General features: G+C 45.1%; 1 protein-coding gene across 1 annotated transcript in view; it reads left to right on the top strand.

The window, feature by feature from the left end:
• ZMIZ2 (zinc finger MIZ-type containing 2) overlaps window positions 1–14,900 on the top strand; it is a 229,311-nt gene that overhangs the window by 152,208 nt on the left and 62,203 nt on the right. The window contains exons 8-14 of the mRNA XM_033948638.1: window positions 7,022–7,102; window positions 10,295–10,466; window positions 11,556–11,697; window positions 12,330–12,540; window positions 12,875–12,980; window positions 13,085–13,242; window positions 13,570–13,637. Of these exons, the coding sequence (XP_033804529.1) occupies window positions 7,022–7,102; window positions 10,295–10,466; window positions 11,556–11,697; window positions 12,330–12,540; window positions 12,875–12,980; window positions 13,085–13,242; window positions 13,570–13,637 (938 nt within the window). The remainder of the gene's footprint in view (window positions 1–7,021; window positions 7,103–10,294; window positions 10,467–11,555; window positions 11,698–12,329; window positions 12,541–12,874; window positions 12,981–13,084; window positions 13,243–13,569; window positions 13,638–14,900) is intronic.

The following is a 14,900-nucleotide window of genomic DNA, read 5'->3' as shown; positions in this document are numbered from 1 at the left end:
TAACGACTGCCTGCAGTGCCTGCGCGGAAGGATGCAATACATCGGCAGCGATCGTGGAAGCTCGGGCGACTTCGTTGTGTGAAACGAAGTTCGTTGTATGAATCATGACATGAAGTTCGTTGTGTGCAGCGTCCGCTGTGCGAGGCGTTCTTTATGCGAGGCACCACTGTATATATATATATATTTTTTTTTTTTTTTTTTTTTGCTTTAGGATAAAGTAGTATATTAGTTGTGTTGATAAACATTAACAACCTGCTCCGTGTTGATCACTAGAGGTTGGTTGTTGGGTCTGAGCTTTTCACATACACACATCTTTCTGTATATATTTATTTAAAGAAGTTCAAGTTAAAAAAATATTTTAAGGTGATAAGTTAGTTGGAGGATAAACATTTATAAACAAAGCCCTGCCAGCTGAAGATCTCTTTCTCTAGTTCGGCAGCCAGAACTTTGATTTATAAAATGACAAATGTACAGAATATTGTTTCTTTTTATACTTTAATAAAATAAGTTTAGTATAAAACTATTTGAGGCTTGTGTGGATGGGATCGGATGGTTTGCAGGGACGGGACAGGGATGGAGCTCATGGGGATGGGGACTGAGCTCATAGGGATGGGGTGGAGAAGGGGACCGAGCTTGAAGGGACGGGACGGGGACGAGACAAGGCGGAGACGGTGTCAAATATTTTCCCCGTGTCATTCTCTAATACTGGATTGAACCCCATTACTCTGTAAGTACATGTGTAAGGAAAGACAGGATCTGATACAGCTTGGAGAGATAACCAATGGAGAGAGGCAAGAGAGCTTCAGAGCAGTGCCTGCTTCAAGCTCTGAAATCTCCTATCTAAGGCAAAGAGGAACTTGGGAGGTGACAGCACTGCTCCTGCACTTTGAACCTGTAGTAGTGGTAAAGTGTAACCTGGGATACACAAGAAGAGGAAGAGCTGGGTGCTCCATTCCTAGGCACTGACAGCAGGCAGAGGGTTTATTTTCTGCCATTGCATGCTGAAACCTTTTTTTCCTAGCAGAGGCAAATGCAATGACTGCTGTGGGGAGCTAAAGAAGCTTTTCTTTCAGGCCTGAGGGGAGCGGGAAGTGCAGAGGGGGAGAGGAAGGAGGAAGTTGTTGGTTTTTTTTTTTTTTTGGGGGGGGGGGGTTAATCTTCCTCCTTCCTCTCCCCCTCTGCACTTCCCGCTCCCTTCAGGCCCTGGCTGATACCACCTCCACCTAGAAAAACAGGCCAGGCTAGGGCTACTGCTTTCAGACTGGCAGTCGCAGCATGCAGCGGATGCAAATTTTTGTACTTTTCAGAGCTGCAGCTTGACAACTGCTGATTATCACTGGGACTGACGGCTAGCTAATGGGGCATGTGGTTCTCTTCTTTTCTGCTCCTTGGCTGCCATGCTGTCAGTTCAGCCATGAAAATTAAAACATTGTGTTAACCAGGGTTTGAACAGCTCTCTTAATGAGGCTTTCTGCTGACTGTTCCCTTCAGTTGGAAAGACACAGCAGTGCAGGAGCAAGTTTATGGAGGCAGCAGCTTTTGTGGGCCTGAGTAAGGAGGATGCCATAGTGGTGACTGAATCAACCCACACAGACTGGAGGAAAGACTGAGGTAGCTTTGGAAATAAGATAGGAGTGAGTGGGAGAATGCTGGAATAAGAAACCAGAGGGAAAGGAAAATTGTGCTGGAATAAAGGAGAATAAGATTTGCCATATTGGGTAAAACCAAAGGTTTGTTGAGCCCAAGATCCCGTTTCCATCTGGTCAATCCAGGTCACAAGTAGCCTGCAGGATCCCAAAAGGCAGATAGATTCCATATTTATTTAATTTTCTATACTGTTCTCCCAAGAAAGCTCCATTCGTGTTCTGTTTACATGAATTTATTCAGGTACTCAAACATTTTTCCTTGTCTGTCCTGGTGGGCTCACAATCTATCTAATGTTCCTGGAGCAGTGGGGGGATTAAGTGACATGCCCAGGGTCACAAGGAGCAGCATGGGTTTGAACCCACAACCTCAGGGTGCTGAAGCTGTAGCTTTAAATGCTGTGCCATATTCTCCTCATAGCTTTAACCATTGTGCCACACGCTCCCCATACTGACAAGCGAGAGTTCTGGGGCCGGAAAGAGCAATAATGAGAGAGTGAGTGTGCATCAGTTCTCTACCTCCTGTTTGCTTAGTATCCTCCCATGTTAACCTTGGATCTGTCTTAAGTACTAGCATCTTCAGCGTCCAAAGTTCTGACACTGCAGGGCTGTGGCCAAGGCTTGCATATTGGAGCAAAGTCCTGAGCAGACACACAGGTGAAGCCACCTGTCCTTCCCCAGAGATTAGAAGTCATGCACACTGTGACAGTTTCCCTTGGAGAGGTTGTACATAGCCTGGAGTGGCAGCCCATCCTAACAAATGATAACCCAGTCTTTGCATTGCAGCATCTGAATGCTGTAGAGCAGGGGTCTCAAACTCCCTCCTTGAGGGCCGCAATCCAGTCGGGTTTTCAGGATTTCCTCAATGAATATGCATGAGATCTATGAGCATGCACTGCTTTCAATGCATATTCATTGGGGAAATCCTGAAAACCCGACTGGATTGCGGCCCTCAAGGATCATTGAGATCACTGCAGTGTAGAGGTAGTGGGTGGGCTGATACTGTCAAAAAGTTCCTGGCTTTGTGTGGATCACTGGGAGAGGGGCATAACAAGGGGGCCTGAAATATAGGAAAACATCCAGTGATTCAGATGCTGGAGTGCCACAGCTCAAATCTATTGCAACATCTGCAACCCTCCAAACTTTTCTCCCTCGCCAAGACTTTTGCAACCCTATGCACAGATCTTACAGGAGCAATATGAAAATCCAAACATAGCTACATACATATCATCCAAAACAAGTGCACCATTAGTGCAACATGCTTCCCTAAGGAACAGCACAGGTCTGATATGTAGGGATAGGCAAATAGATACAAAGCGAACAGATAATTATTTCATTATACTGTAAATGTGACTAAAAATCTTTGATACCCTTGGGTGTGCAAAATACATTTCAACATTTCAGAATAAAATCTGGTCCAGAATTTGGCAGCTAAGGTTTAATGCTAAAAAAACAAAATTGCAGATTCATACATTTGGGCTGAAAAAATCTGAGGGAACAGTACAGTTCAGGGGGTGAAGTATTTTTTGCATGAATGAAGAGTGTTATGATTTTAAGGTGGCCAAATAGATTGAACCCCCCCCCCCCCACACACATACACACACACACAAAAAGCTAGAAGTATACTGTCGGGCTAGAAGTATGCTGTTGGGATACATTGTATTTGGGGGGTATAAGGAGAGAAATGACCAGTAGGAAAAAGGAGGCAATGATGCCACTGTATAAGACACTGGTAAGACCTCATTTAGAATATTGTGTACAGGATGGAGTCAGTCTAGAGGGTGGCTACTAACATGGTCAGTGGTCTTTGTCATAAAGCATATGGGGACAGACTTAAAGATCTAAATAAAGGCGGGAGAGAGGAGATATGATAGATATTTAAATATACTCATATCTATGGCATAGATGCAGAAGAAGAACTCTGGAATTAAGGGGCACATGATGAAGGTGAAAGAGGACAGACTCAGTAATCTAAGGAATTACTTTTTCATGGAAAGGGTGGTGAATTTGTGCCTCTGACAAACTGGTTATCTCATTTTTCATGTCATGTGGGGGGATTCTTTAAAGAACAAATATTATCCCTTCCCATTCTTTCATTCTGAGAAAGGAAGACCCTAGCAGGACATTAAAATAACGCATGAAAGGAGTGCCCCTTTTATAAAGCTGCAGTAGCGATTTCCAGTGCGAAAAATTGAATGGGCTGTGTCGCATGGAGCCTCTCTTGAGTCCCACAGAAGTGGCGCAAACAGGATGGCGGGATGGAGGGGGGCAGTTGATGGTTCATTACACAGAACCTTATGTTTGATAGAGAGCATTTATTCTTGGGGAAAGTATGAGGAGTTCTTGGGTAGGGGTGAGGCAAGGCAGGGCAGTGGTTTATAAGGTAATTGGGTCCCCCTCCTTTCAGAATACTTCTTATAGTCAACAGTAGAGGATTGTACAACATTTTTGCAGACATTTAAAAGTAGATGTCTCAAATGAGAACTTGTTTTGAAAGTTGACATTTTAAATAACCTCAGGATCCAAAATGAATGCTCATTTTTTTGTACTTCTTTGTATTGTATTTTTGTCGTTCCTTTTGTCTCTTTTCTTTCTCTTCTTTACCCCCTCCCTCCTCTTCTGCTACTACTAAACAAGATATAGATAGCACTGTATGAACATAGGAGTAGAAGAGACAGGCTTTGATCTGCCCTTCTCCTCCCCTTCCCTTCCATGTCGTTTTCCACCTTCCTCACTCCTTGGCCCTAGTTCCCTCTCTCATGTTGCTCGCTTCTATCCCTCAAATTCATCCTCCTTCCTCCCTCTTTTTGCTTTTTTGCCTTCTTCACTCTGGCCTCAGTGCACAAATGCTTTGACACCACAGTAAAAAAATACCATGGTGGAAATTTTTTTTTTTTTTAACCAGGTGATGCTCAGCACAATAGCATGCAAATTATATGCATGCTAATCGTGTGAAACAGCCCTAGTAAAACGGAGAGGAACTGTACCTGGCGCTTGCTTAGAAGAGCAATTGCTAGCACAGCTTCTCCCTCCATATCCTTCCTGTCAGGCCAAAAAAGAAAAACAATTTTCCTGCCACTGCTGCTTTTCCCTGCTGGCTCAGCTGCAAAGGACTTTTTTTTTTTTTTTTTTTTTAATTTTAATGGGCTAAGCTGTTGGCACATGTGTTGTGTGATCACACAAAACACATGCAACAGCTGATCAAATTAAAATTTAAAAAAAGTTTCATCCCCCTAACAGCCCCCACTCCCCGGCAGGAGAGCAGGGAGTGACCCACCCCATTACTCCTTCCCAGCCACCCCTACAGCCCCCAACAAAATAGAATAAAGAAATTATAAAGTTGCCCTCCCCCCAACAGCCCTCGTACATTTAGTTGAAATTGGCAGGAGGAATGTCCACTCTCTCCTGCCTCTGGGCTTGCCTCTTCAAAATGGCAGCCCTTCCCCTGCCCGGTGCATCCTAGGGTTACCAGATGTCATCTTTTTAGTGTCCAGATGGTTTTAGAAAACCCAGCACTTTGTCCAGGTTTTGGGTGGCCCCAACATTGCCATTCTCCTCAATTAAAAGATGCACCCATAAGAGATTCATCAACAGTCTCCTACCCTACCAAGCAGCCTTCAAAGAACCCAAATGAAGCCAACTGGTCAGAACATCAAACTCTTACATGCACTTCAGAAACCTCCTAAAAACGCTCCTCTTCCCCAAACCGGACCACCCAGCTTAAATTTTCCATGAAAAGACTCCTGACCCACTGACTCTTTATTCCATATTGTTGCTCTAAGACTATGAACATTCCTACCTACCTATATCTCCCTCATAAAACCCTGCTTCACCTCCCTCTATGCAATCTATACAATTTTCAGTCCTCTTCCATTGCTGTAGCTCGCTGATTTTTCCTGTAAACCGCCTCGAACCAAAAGGCTGTCGCAGTACATAAATAACCTCACATCCCCGCTCAGAATTTCAAGCTCCCTCCAATCCTTCCGCAAACACCTGAAAACTTGGCTCTTTTCAAAAATCTAACACCTCCCGCTCTTTGGTACCCTGTCCCTTCTTTATCTTCCTAGCTCCTTTCCTATAACCCTTCATTGTAGCTCCTTTTCAACCTAACCCTGTAAACCGTGCCAAGCTCTACACTTGTGGAGATGGTGCGGTATACAAACCTAAGGTTTAATTTAGTTTAGTTTATGGTATGTCAGAGCTCAGGGCCACATCTAGAGGGCCTCTGAGCATGCATAAGAAGTCATCATGTCACATCTGCGCATGCTCGGAGGCCTTCCAGACGTGGCCCCAAGTTCTGGGAAGAAAAGGAGATGAGATTGTGGAATGGGGCTGGGGGTGGAATGTGTCTTCTTGTTTGCCATAAAAATTTGGTAACGCTACCTAGGATGCACTGGGAGGAACCTAAGACTGAACATCCCACCACAGTATTTTTTTTTTTTTTTTTTACTGTTTCCAAGTTTTATTAAAAATTTGATAAAACACTTATAAAATATTTCTAAGCGATTTACATTAAAAGTTAGGGTAAAGACATAAAGACAGTACTAAGACCTAAACTCACTTACTAGAGATATAGGGAAGGAGGGTGGAACTACATTTGTAATAGAAAAGTAATACTGTGGTTTTTGAGCATTTGTGCATCTTGCTCTGAGACTGCTATTATCCAGTTGCTGTGTAGCAGAGACCCTGCAGCCTGACGGGGTCTACAGGGATAGCAGCCACTGTAGAACAATGAGTAGTTTCTGCTGAAGAGAGAATGGAGTTGGCAGTAGTCAGCCCTGGGAGGGGAAGTGAGTGAGCAGAGAGGTCATAAGCTACAGAAAGCAGCAGTGGGGGAAGGGTAGAGAGATGGCAGTGGGCTGTGTGGATAGAGGGAGAGCATCTGCGGAGGTGGGGTGGGAAGCAGTAAGAGTGATGACTTGCATTTGAGGGAATGTAGGCAGGTACAGTAGTTTTGTGTAGTTTGGCAATGTGGAGGAAACCTGGGCAACAACCATGAAAATGTGGCCAGTTGTGGGGTGGGACTTTGCTTGTGTGTTCTCATAATAGTTAGGTGAGAGAACTGCCAGAGGGTACTGTCTGCTCAAATCTATGCAGAAAAAAACACCTGGTTCTTATTGCACAAAATCACCCTCTAACTTTACAGGATAGCTTTGCTGATTATCAATTAAAAACCAAACACACAAGGGGAAGATGACCTCCTCCCTCCCCACAGTGTGAAAGTGAACCTGTATATAGGATAAGAAATGGATAGAAGGTGACCCCTCCCTTCCTCCCTCACACTTTGCTCTGTAATACCTGGAGGGTGTTGTTCACTGACTGAAGCTTGGGAGCTGGTCAGGCTTTCTCAATCTTGTCCTCTGTGCTTTTGTTCTCAGCCCACGGACCAGTACAATGGGCAGAATGCAAATTTCAACGGAGGGAACTTCAGTAACTTCAGCCAGCCCAGCATGAATGGGGTAAGATACCGTGAAACATTTCACTGCATGCAATGACTGGGGTAAAACACCATGAGCCGACACACGATGGAGGCAATTCTGTAACGAGGGCATCAACATTTAGGCACCAAGAATGCTCATAAATGACAAGCATAGCAGTAAATACGTGGACACCTATGTAGATGTAAATGCCAGTTTTCCAGCTATGCGTTGTTCTATAAAGTGGAGCCCAAATGCAATGGCGCATAATTTGAAGGCGGGGATACACAGTTAGACAATTAAATTATAGAATGTTAATACTTTGCACACATTTTTTAATAATCTAGGCATGAATACATACACCAGCTCTGTGCAGGGCAGGATTAATTCTTCGAGCGCCCCTAGGCACACAAGTACACTGGGCCTCCTAGCCCTGCCGCACCCACCCATCCTCTTTTATTTACCTGTTTTCTTATTTAAATCTTTATTTCCACTTGTATTTCTTTTTTTCTTTTATTATAAAATTCAAAACAACAACAAATGTCAGTGTACAGTTTTAGTTCTTTGCAAGCCCCAAACATCTCTGAATAACCCTCCCCCCCTTCCTTCCCTTCCCACCTAATTGCCCAGGACTTTAACTCTGAACACGTTCCATACGTATATAAAAGTGTTCAAATGCATTGTAAAGCAGTAATACAGTTTAGGGGTGCTCAGTCCAAAGCTTCCCTCTGACGCGAATCGCCCAGGTGGAAACAGGAAGCTGTGTCAGATGGGAAGCTTTGGGTTGAGCACTGCTTGCAATTGCTGTTGCCGATCTTGTTGTCTATGCCGGGGGAGGGGGAGGGGGGCGATCTTGTTGTCTATGCCGGGGGGGGTGATCTTGTTATCTATGCCGGGGGGGGGGGGCGATCTTGCTATCTATGCTGTGGGTGGCCCGATCTTAGTGTCGTCCCTCCATTGCCGTTTGGGAAAAAAATAAATAAATAATGAGAAAGGTGATGGTGAGTGATCTGCTTGCCCTCCTTCAGCGGGCTCCCCTCACAATTTCGGGCCCTAGGCACGTGCCTACTGGGCCTATCCTGTAATCCGGCCCTGGCTCTGTGGCTGGTGTAGTTGATTACACCTAAATTATATGTCCATTTTGTCACTGCTACACTAATATTCTGTATAGGTGCCTACATTTCTTTATAGGTGCCTACATTTCTTTAAGCACCTCATCATAGAAGTGCCCTCCTCATGTCAGGAACAGAGTAAGATAACATTAACCCAGGGTCTCGCAAACTTTCCGGCCGGCGGCACATTAAATCCAATGCCCCGGCCAGTGCGCAGACGTCAACGCAATAATGCCATAACACATACGTGACGTCATCGCATGTGCGGAGGTCCATCTGGCCACCACCGCTTCGGTGGAGGGATCCGGGAGGTGCGGGGAGAAGAGGAGAGATGCCGGCCAGGGGGAGAGTCGTCTGCGCCGGCTGACTTCCTACAAGACGTGCCTCTTTCTGCGAGAGGCACATCCTGTAGGCATTCAGCCAGCGTGGATGGCTCTCCTCGCTAGTGTGTCGCGGCACACCTGAAATCTCAGGGGTCACACTGAGCAGCTCACAGTTTGCGATGCACTGCATTAACCTGTTCCACCCTTGGGGAATGGCAGGAGTAGGTGCCATCATTCAGCGGTGACACCTACTGGCCAGCTTTTATCTACAGGGATCATGAAGGAGCTACAGTCATTTGTTCACATGGCTAAGTACAGTCGTCACAATTGCTGGGCTAAGCGGGAGGGGGGAAGAAGAAAAATGGGGAAAGCCCTCTGGGTGGTTGTGATTGAGGCTCATGTGGCCTTAGGTTGACTTTGATTGAACTGGAAGTCCAGCAAAGCAGGAGGAATTGACAGACCTCCTGTAGTACATAGGACACGGACAAGGGCAAGGAAAAGGTCAGAGCTTTAGAGTAGCACAAGCAGGGGCAGCTGGACAGGCTGGGTGGGCCAAATGCTCCTCCTCTGCCAACATCTTTTATTTTGTTTTCGTACTGCATCACATGTAATTTTTCTAACCAGCTGAACTGAAAAGAGAGGCACATTTCGCAAGGAGAGGGGTGAGCAAGGACTTCTCTGGAATTTCAACATTTGTTCAGGATAGATGACCATTTTTGGATGGGAGGCAGGCCAGGCTTGGAAGAGGTTCATGGATAAGAAAGGGGGAGGAAGGAGCTTTGTCTAGAAATTCTTGTGATTGTACAGCACCCCCTTCTGGTCTCTGTGTGAGTTGGAAGGCCAGATATGGCAAAAGCATCAGCTGCTGTGACTTTGACTTCTCTGTGGAAGTAGCCACAGAAGAGACCAGAGAGGGACTTAAACATGCTTGGCCAACCTACGATCCATGGGCCAAAACCCAGCCCTCCAAGAGCTTTTACCTGGCCCTCATAAACTCAGCAGAATTCCCACTTTCCCCCACCACAACTCAGCTATCTGCAAGCTTGAGCTGCTTGTGCCGGATGGTCTCACGTTTTCAACTCTCACCAGACTTGAAATTGCAAGACCAACCCAAACCTCTGGCACCACATTGCCCAAGCTTGCAGAGATCAGAGTCACAGAGGGAAGCAGGAATCCCACTGGGCTTCTGCTGCTGGAGCCAGATGAGGAGAAAGAAACTGAGTGTGAAGGCTGAGGGGGCTACGTGAGAACAAGAGAGAGACTGAGTGAAGTCTGCGAGGAGTACATAAGAGAGAAAGAGATTGAGTGTTCGCAGAGAGTGCATGAGTGTATGATTCTTAAAAGGAGAGTATGAGTTTGTATGTGTACACGCATGTGCACATATGTGCTTTAGCTCTCTGAATATTACAAAATATAAAATGTGACCCCTGAAAGAAAAAGGTAGGACAAGTCAGGCCTAAAAGTTAATTTCCAGTGAAGCCTAGGGAATATTTTTTTCAGTTGGGCTAATTAGGAAATATCTCCACCTCCAGAGTGTCGTGTCTTTCCCTGGACTATTGAGGTGACCAGCATTTTGATCCATACATGTGGAGCTTCCTAAATGCTGTTGAAATTTTCAGCCTGATTTTAAGGCTGGGGATGATCAGAGGCATATCTTCCTCTTGAGGATCCTGGGACATTAAGGGGTGAAAACCAAAAGATGAGATGTGAGAGATGTACCCGTGAGAAACCTTGTACACTTATTCTTAAGTAATAAATTGTAGGTATACTAAAAATTAACATATGGGCTTTCTTAATAGCCTGCAAGAACCATACCTGGGTATCCCAGCTCCCCTCTTCCTGGCAATCCCACACCTCCTATGACTCCAGGAAGTAATATGCCACCATACATGTCACCAGGGCAGGACATGAAGTCTCCTTTCCTGCCGGACATCAAACCGAATATGACTGCACTGCATGCTTCGCCTGCGGGTGAGTACCCTCGGCCTGCTTCTTGCTTTCTCCAGGCTTCCTCCAAAAAATGGAAGCTCAGCGCTATTGCTGTCACCAGTGGTGTGCCCACTACCCACTTTTTCCAGGATCTCTCCAGGAAACCGAGCACAGCTCAGCTCGGCTAGAAGCATCTTCTAAGCTTATAATAGCCATGTATCAAGCACAGACTGTATGGAGCTGTTTTTGCTGAGCATCCATGGCACTATTCACACCTACAAGCGCATAAAATTACTTCAAATTATGCTTTAAGCAGCCATGTAATGCTATTCTGCTATTTCGTTATGAAATTACTGTAGTATACTTCTCTCTAGTAATGAGCAATGAGACACTATGTTAGTACTACATGTTATAATGTAACTATGTAGAAATGAATGTTGTGTTATAGAGGATAGCTACATTGTAACACACTGTATATCTGTCTTATTTGAATTTCAGTGCTGTTAATAAGTATGGGCTCCTTTTAAAAATCCGCATTAGGCTTTTTTATCACCGGTATTAGCTCCGATGCTCATAGAATTCCTATGATTGTTGGAGCTATGGCAAGTGATAAAAAAAAGCCTTGTAAAAGCCGGGGGGGGGGGGAGGGGAGGGAAGGTATTGCGCAGGCCGTGGTGGTAACAGCTCTGATGCTCTTAGGAATTCTCTGAATGTCGGAGCTGTTACCGCCATGGCTGGCGCTAAAAACTGTGCTACAGTATTGTAAAAGGGAGGGGAGGGGGTAAGTTTCAATTTGCTGATTTTGAGTTTACCTCATTCACTGTATTTGCTTCTATTTGGTCCTTTTACTACTGTTGTGCTGTTAACAAAATTGTAAGCTTTATGTCGAATTGTACTTGCTGTACATCGTCTTAGGCAAATTTCTTCATAAAAACGGTTAATAAATCCCAAAAAATAAAAGCTATGACACTATGCAGTGGAACACTACAATCTGCAGAGTGGAACAATAGCACAGTATACATTCTACTTCAGAGTCTACTTCTCTGTGTCAGCTCTGATACTGAGCTCCCTTGCACGTCCATTCCACCCCCCATAGTGACAACCCCACTTGTGTTTTTTTCCTGACTGTAGTGAGCCCCAGTGATGAGCTGCGTCTGACCTTCCCTGTCCGTGATGGAGTGGTCCTAGAGCCTTTCCGCCTGCAACACAACCTGGCAGTCAGCAACCATGTCTTTCAGCTGCGTGACACTGTCTACAAGACTCTCATGCTCAGGTAAGAGCACCTTCTTCTCTGTGTGTCCTGGGCATGGCTGCAGCTCGGGGGAACAGCAAGGCTGATTTTGGGCTAAGGGTACACATGTAGGGTTGAGGAGACATGGTGATGTGCTCACCATCTTAAATATGGTGGCCATATATGCCAGACCCCTGGTAGAAGGCAGTAAATGATAGAAACGGAACAATACTGCTCACAGCTGGAGATGTGCCTGGAATGTGGAGTTCTTCTATGGAATGGGAGAGAGTGAAATAGGCACTGTTTGATACAGGTTGGGTTACAGATGAATGCAGCAGGTTCTGGTTAGCCTTTTGGCTGCTTTTGAAAGTGCATTAGGACCTCTGCTTAAAATTGCATCCTCTCTGTCTTTGCCTCTTACTGTACCTCTTCTCTCATCTCCCATGTTAACCTCTCTTCCTTGTATCCCATGCAACCTCTTTGCACTCCAACCCAATTTCGTTTTGTCTCTCATTCTTTGTCCTTGCCATCTCTTGAGTCTCACAAAACGCTGCTTCTTTTATCTCTAGAGCCTCACGCTCCCTTTCCCGTCTGACTCTTGTGCCTCACTTCATGCTCAAATGTCCTCTGACATCCAAGTCTCATGCCTCTCTTGTTCTGCATGTGTCCTCCAGGCCAGACCTGGAACTCCAGTTCAAATGCTACCACCATGAAGACCGGCAGATGAACACCAACTGGCCAGCCTCGGTGCAGGTCAGCGTGAATGCCACACCATTGACCATTGAGCGTGGGGATAATAAGACATCACACAAGCCCCTCTACTTGAAGCAAGTGTGCCAGCCGGGCAGGAATACCATCCAGATCACAGTCACCGCCTGCTGCTGCGTGAGTCTCATGTTTCCCTTGGCAGTGCACAGAAAGTTGAAGGCTCCTCCATTCGAAGGGCGAGGCCTGGAGGGATCAGCGCATCTTCTGACCCAAATTGTATGACTATTGCTTGGCCCAGGGTGGTGAAAGTTAGTACAGTTTGGGGATATAATGGGAGTTCAACCATGGGTGATGAGACTTGGGAGTCTATTGTCAAGGGTCATACTGAATTATTGGCACCAGCTGTAAATCTCCACTAAAGTGCATTAATGGTACCATATGGCCTTTTTCCTGTTCCCCTCCTCCCCTGGTCTAATGTTTTTGCTTTTTATCTTCTGTTTGCCTTTTGCAGTCACACCTCTTTGTACTGCAGCTGGTGCACAGGCCGTCGGTTCGCTCAGTCCTTCAAGGGTTAATAAAGAAACGGCTTCTTCCAGCAGAGCACTGCATCACCAAAAGTGGGTCCCTCTCTCCATCCCATCCTCCTCTGTTACTCTATTATGATGAGCAAAGTGTCAGTGTTTGTTCTAGCAACAATGCTTTCCTTTCTCGTTCTGTTCAGTAAAGCGGAATTTCAGCAGTGGGACAATCCCTGGGACCCCTGGCCCCAATGGCGAAGACGGAGTGGAGCAGACAGCTATCAAAGTTTCGTTGAAATGTCCAATTACCTTCCGGAGAATCCAGCTTCCAGCTCGAGGTCATGACTGTCGGCACATACAGGTCAGTATAAGGTTCTTGGCACCCCTAGCTAGATGAGGCATGGCCACTTCAGGGTATCCTGATGGAAGAGATGGCTGGAGTCTGGAGTAGATCTCTTGCTTCTCCTCCTTTATAAATCTTGTTGTTGAAATCAGTCAGTTCCTTTCTATACCTTTGGACATCCAGTATTCTGATGGTTCAGTTTTGTCCAGCCAGATTGAAATATAGGGTCAGTGAGGAGGAGAGATAGATCTTTATTGCCATAGCTGGGTATTTGATGGTCAGTCTGACCACTTGCTTGTCTGTGATGGATTAACCCCGCCAGTCTCTTCCTTTTTCTTCCTTCAGTGTTTTGACCTGGAGTCATACCTTCAGTTGAACTGTGAGCGTGGAACCTGGAGGTGTCCTGTGTGCAAGTGAGTCCGGGTGGGGGGAGGGTAAGGCATCTGGCGCTGAGGAAGTTACATCCATGTAGGACGACTGGGAGGCTGGGAATGGATATAGCTTGTTGCAGAGGCAATCCTTCAGGCTTTCAATGATGTATGCAAATGGGCCTGTCTCTAGTTACTTTGAGAAGGGCAATACTAACTTAAACCCTTGTGTTTCTGTTGCTTCCATGTGACACTGGCTTCTGTAATATGTCCAAAACAGGATCAGTGAATGAATTAGAGCAGTGAGTGTGTGTGTCTCATATAAACAGCCTCACTTTGCTTGTATGTTGTGTAGAGTGCACCCAACCTCATATCTTAAGCTAGGTCTAGGAATCACCAAAATGGTGAGGGGCAGGGTCATCTTTGAGATATGTCCTCTGCTTCCTTGGTCCATCAAGATTAAAGTAAGGTAGTTGTCACATCACATCTAAATTCCATAACATTTTCTAAGCTCCTTCACATCTCAAAATTCCCCCATAAGAAGGATCTAACTAATGTAACCACAGATTCAAGTATTCTGCATACTGTAGATGGCTGCCTATAATTTACCCTGTGGAATAGGAACCAGGTATACACACAAATGAAATGCAATGTAGACAAATGAAAAGTGATGCACATTGGGAAGAATAATCCAAGTTATAGTTACCAAATGCTAGGGTCCACCTTAGTGGTCGGCGCCCAAGAAAAAGATCTGTCATTGTAGAAAATAAGCTGAAACCTCCTTCCCAATGTGTGGTAGTGGCCAAAAAAGCAAACAAGATGCTAGGAATTATTAGAAAAGGGGTGGTAAATAAGACTAAGAGTATTATAATGCCTCTGTATTGCAACATGGTATGATCTCACCTTGAGTACTGCGTTCAGTTGTGGTTGCTGTATCTAAAAAAAGATATTGTAGAACTAGAAAAGATTCACAGAAGATCTACCAAGATGATAAAGGGGATGGAATTCCTCTCATATGAGTTAAGGCTAAAGAGGATAGGGCTCTTCAGCTTGGAAAAGAGATGGCTGAGGGGGAATAAGACTGAGGTCTACAAAATCCTGAGTAGTGGATCGATTTTTTTTTTTTTTTTTTTTTTTTTTACCCCATCAAAAATTACAAAAACTAGATGACACTCAGAGTTACAGGGAAATACTTTTAAACCAATAAGAGGAAATATTTTTTCACTCAGAGACTAGTTAAGCTTTGGAAAGCGTTGCCAGAGGATGTGGTACAGTGGTTAATGTAGATGGGTTTTAAAAGATTTAAAC

This window comes from Geotrypetes seraphini, chromosome 6, assembly GCF_902459505.1.
Source record: "Geotrypetes seraphini chromosome 6, aGeoSer1.1, whole genome shotgun sequence".
NCBI classification, from domain to species: domain Eukaryota; kingdom Metazoa; phylum Chordata; class Amphibia; order Gymnophiona; family Dermophiidae; genus Geotrypetes; species Geotrypetes seraphini.
The sequence above is the reverse complement of the archived record's forward strand: the minus strand, read 5'-3'. Positions and strand labels throughout refer to the sequence as shown.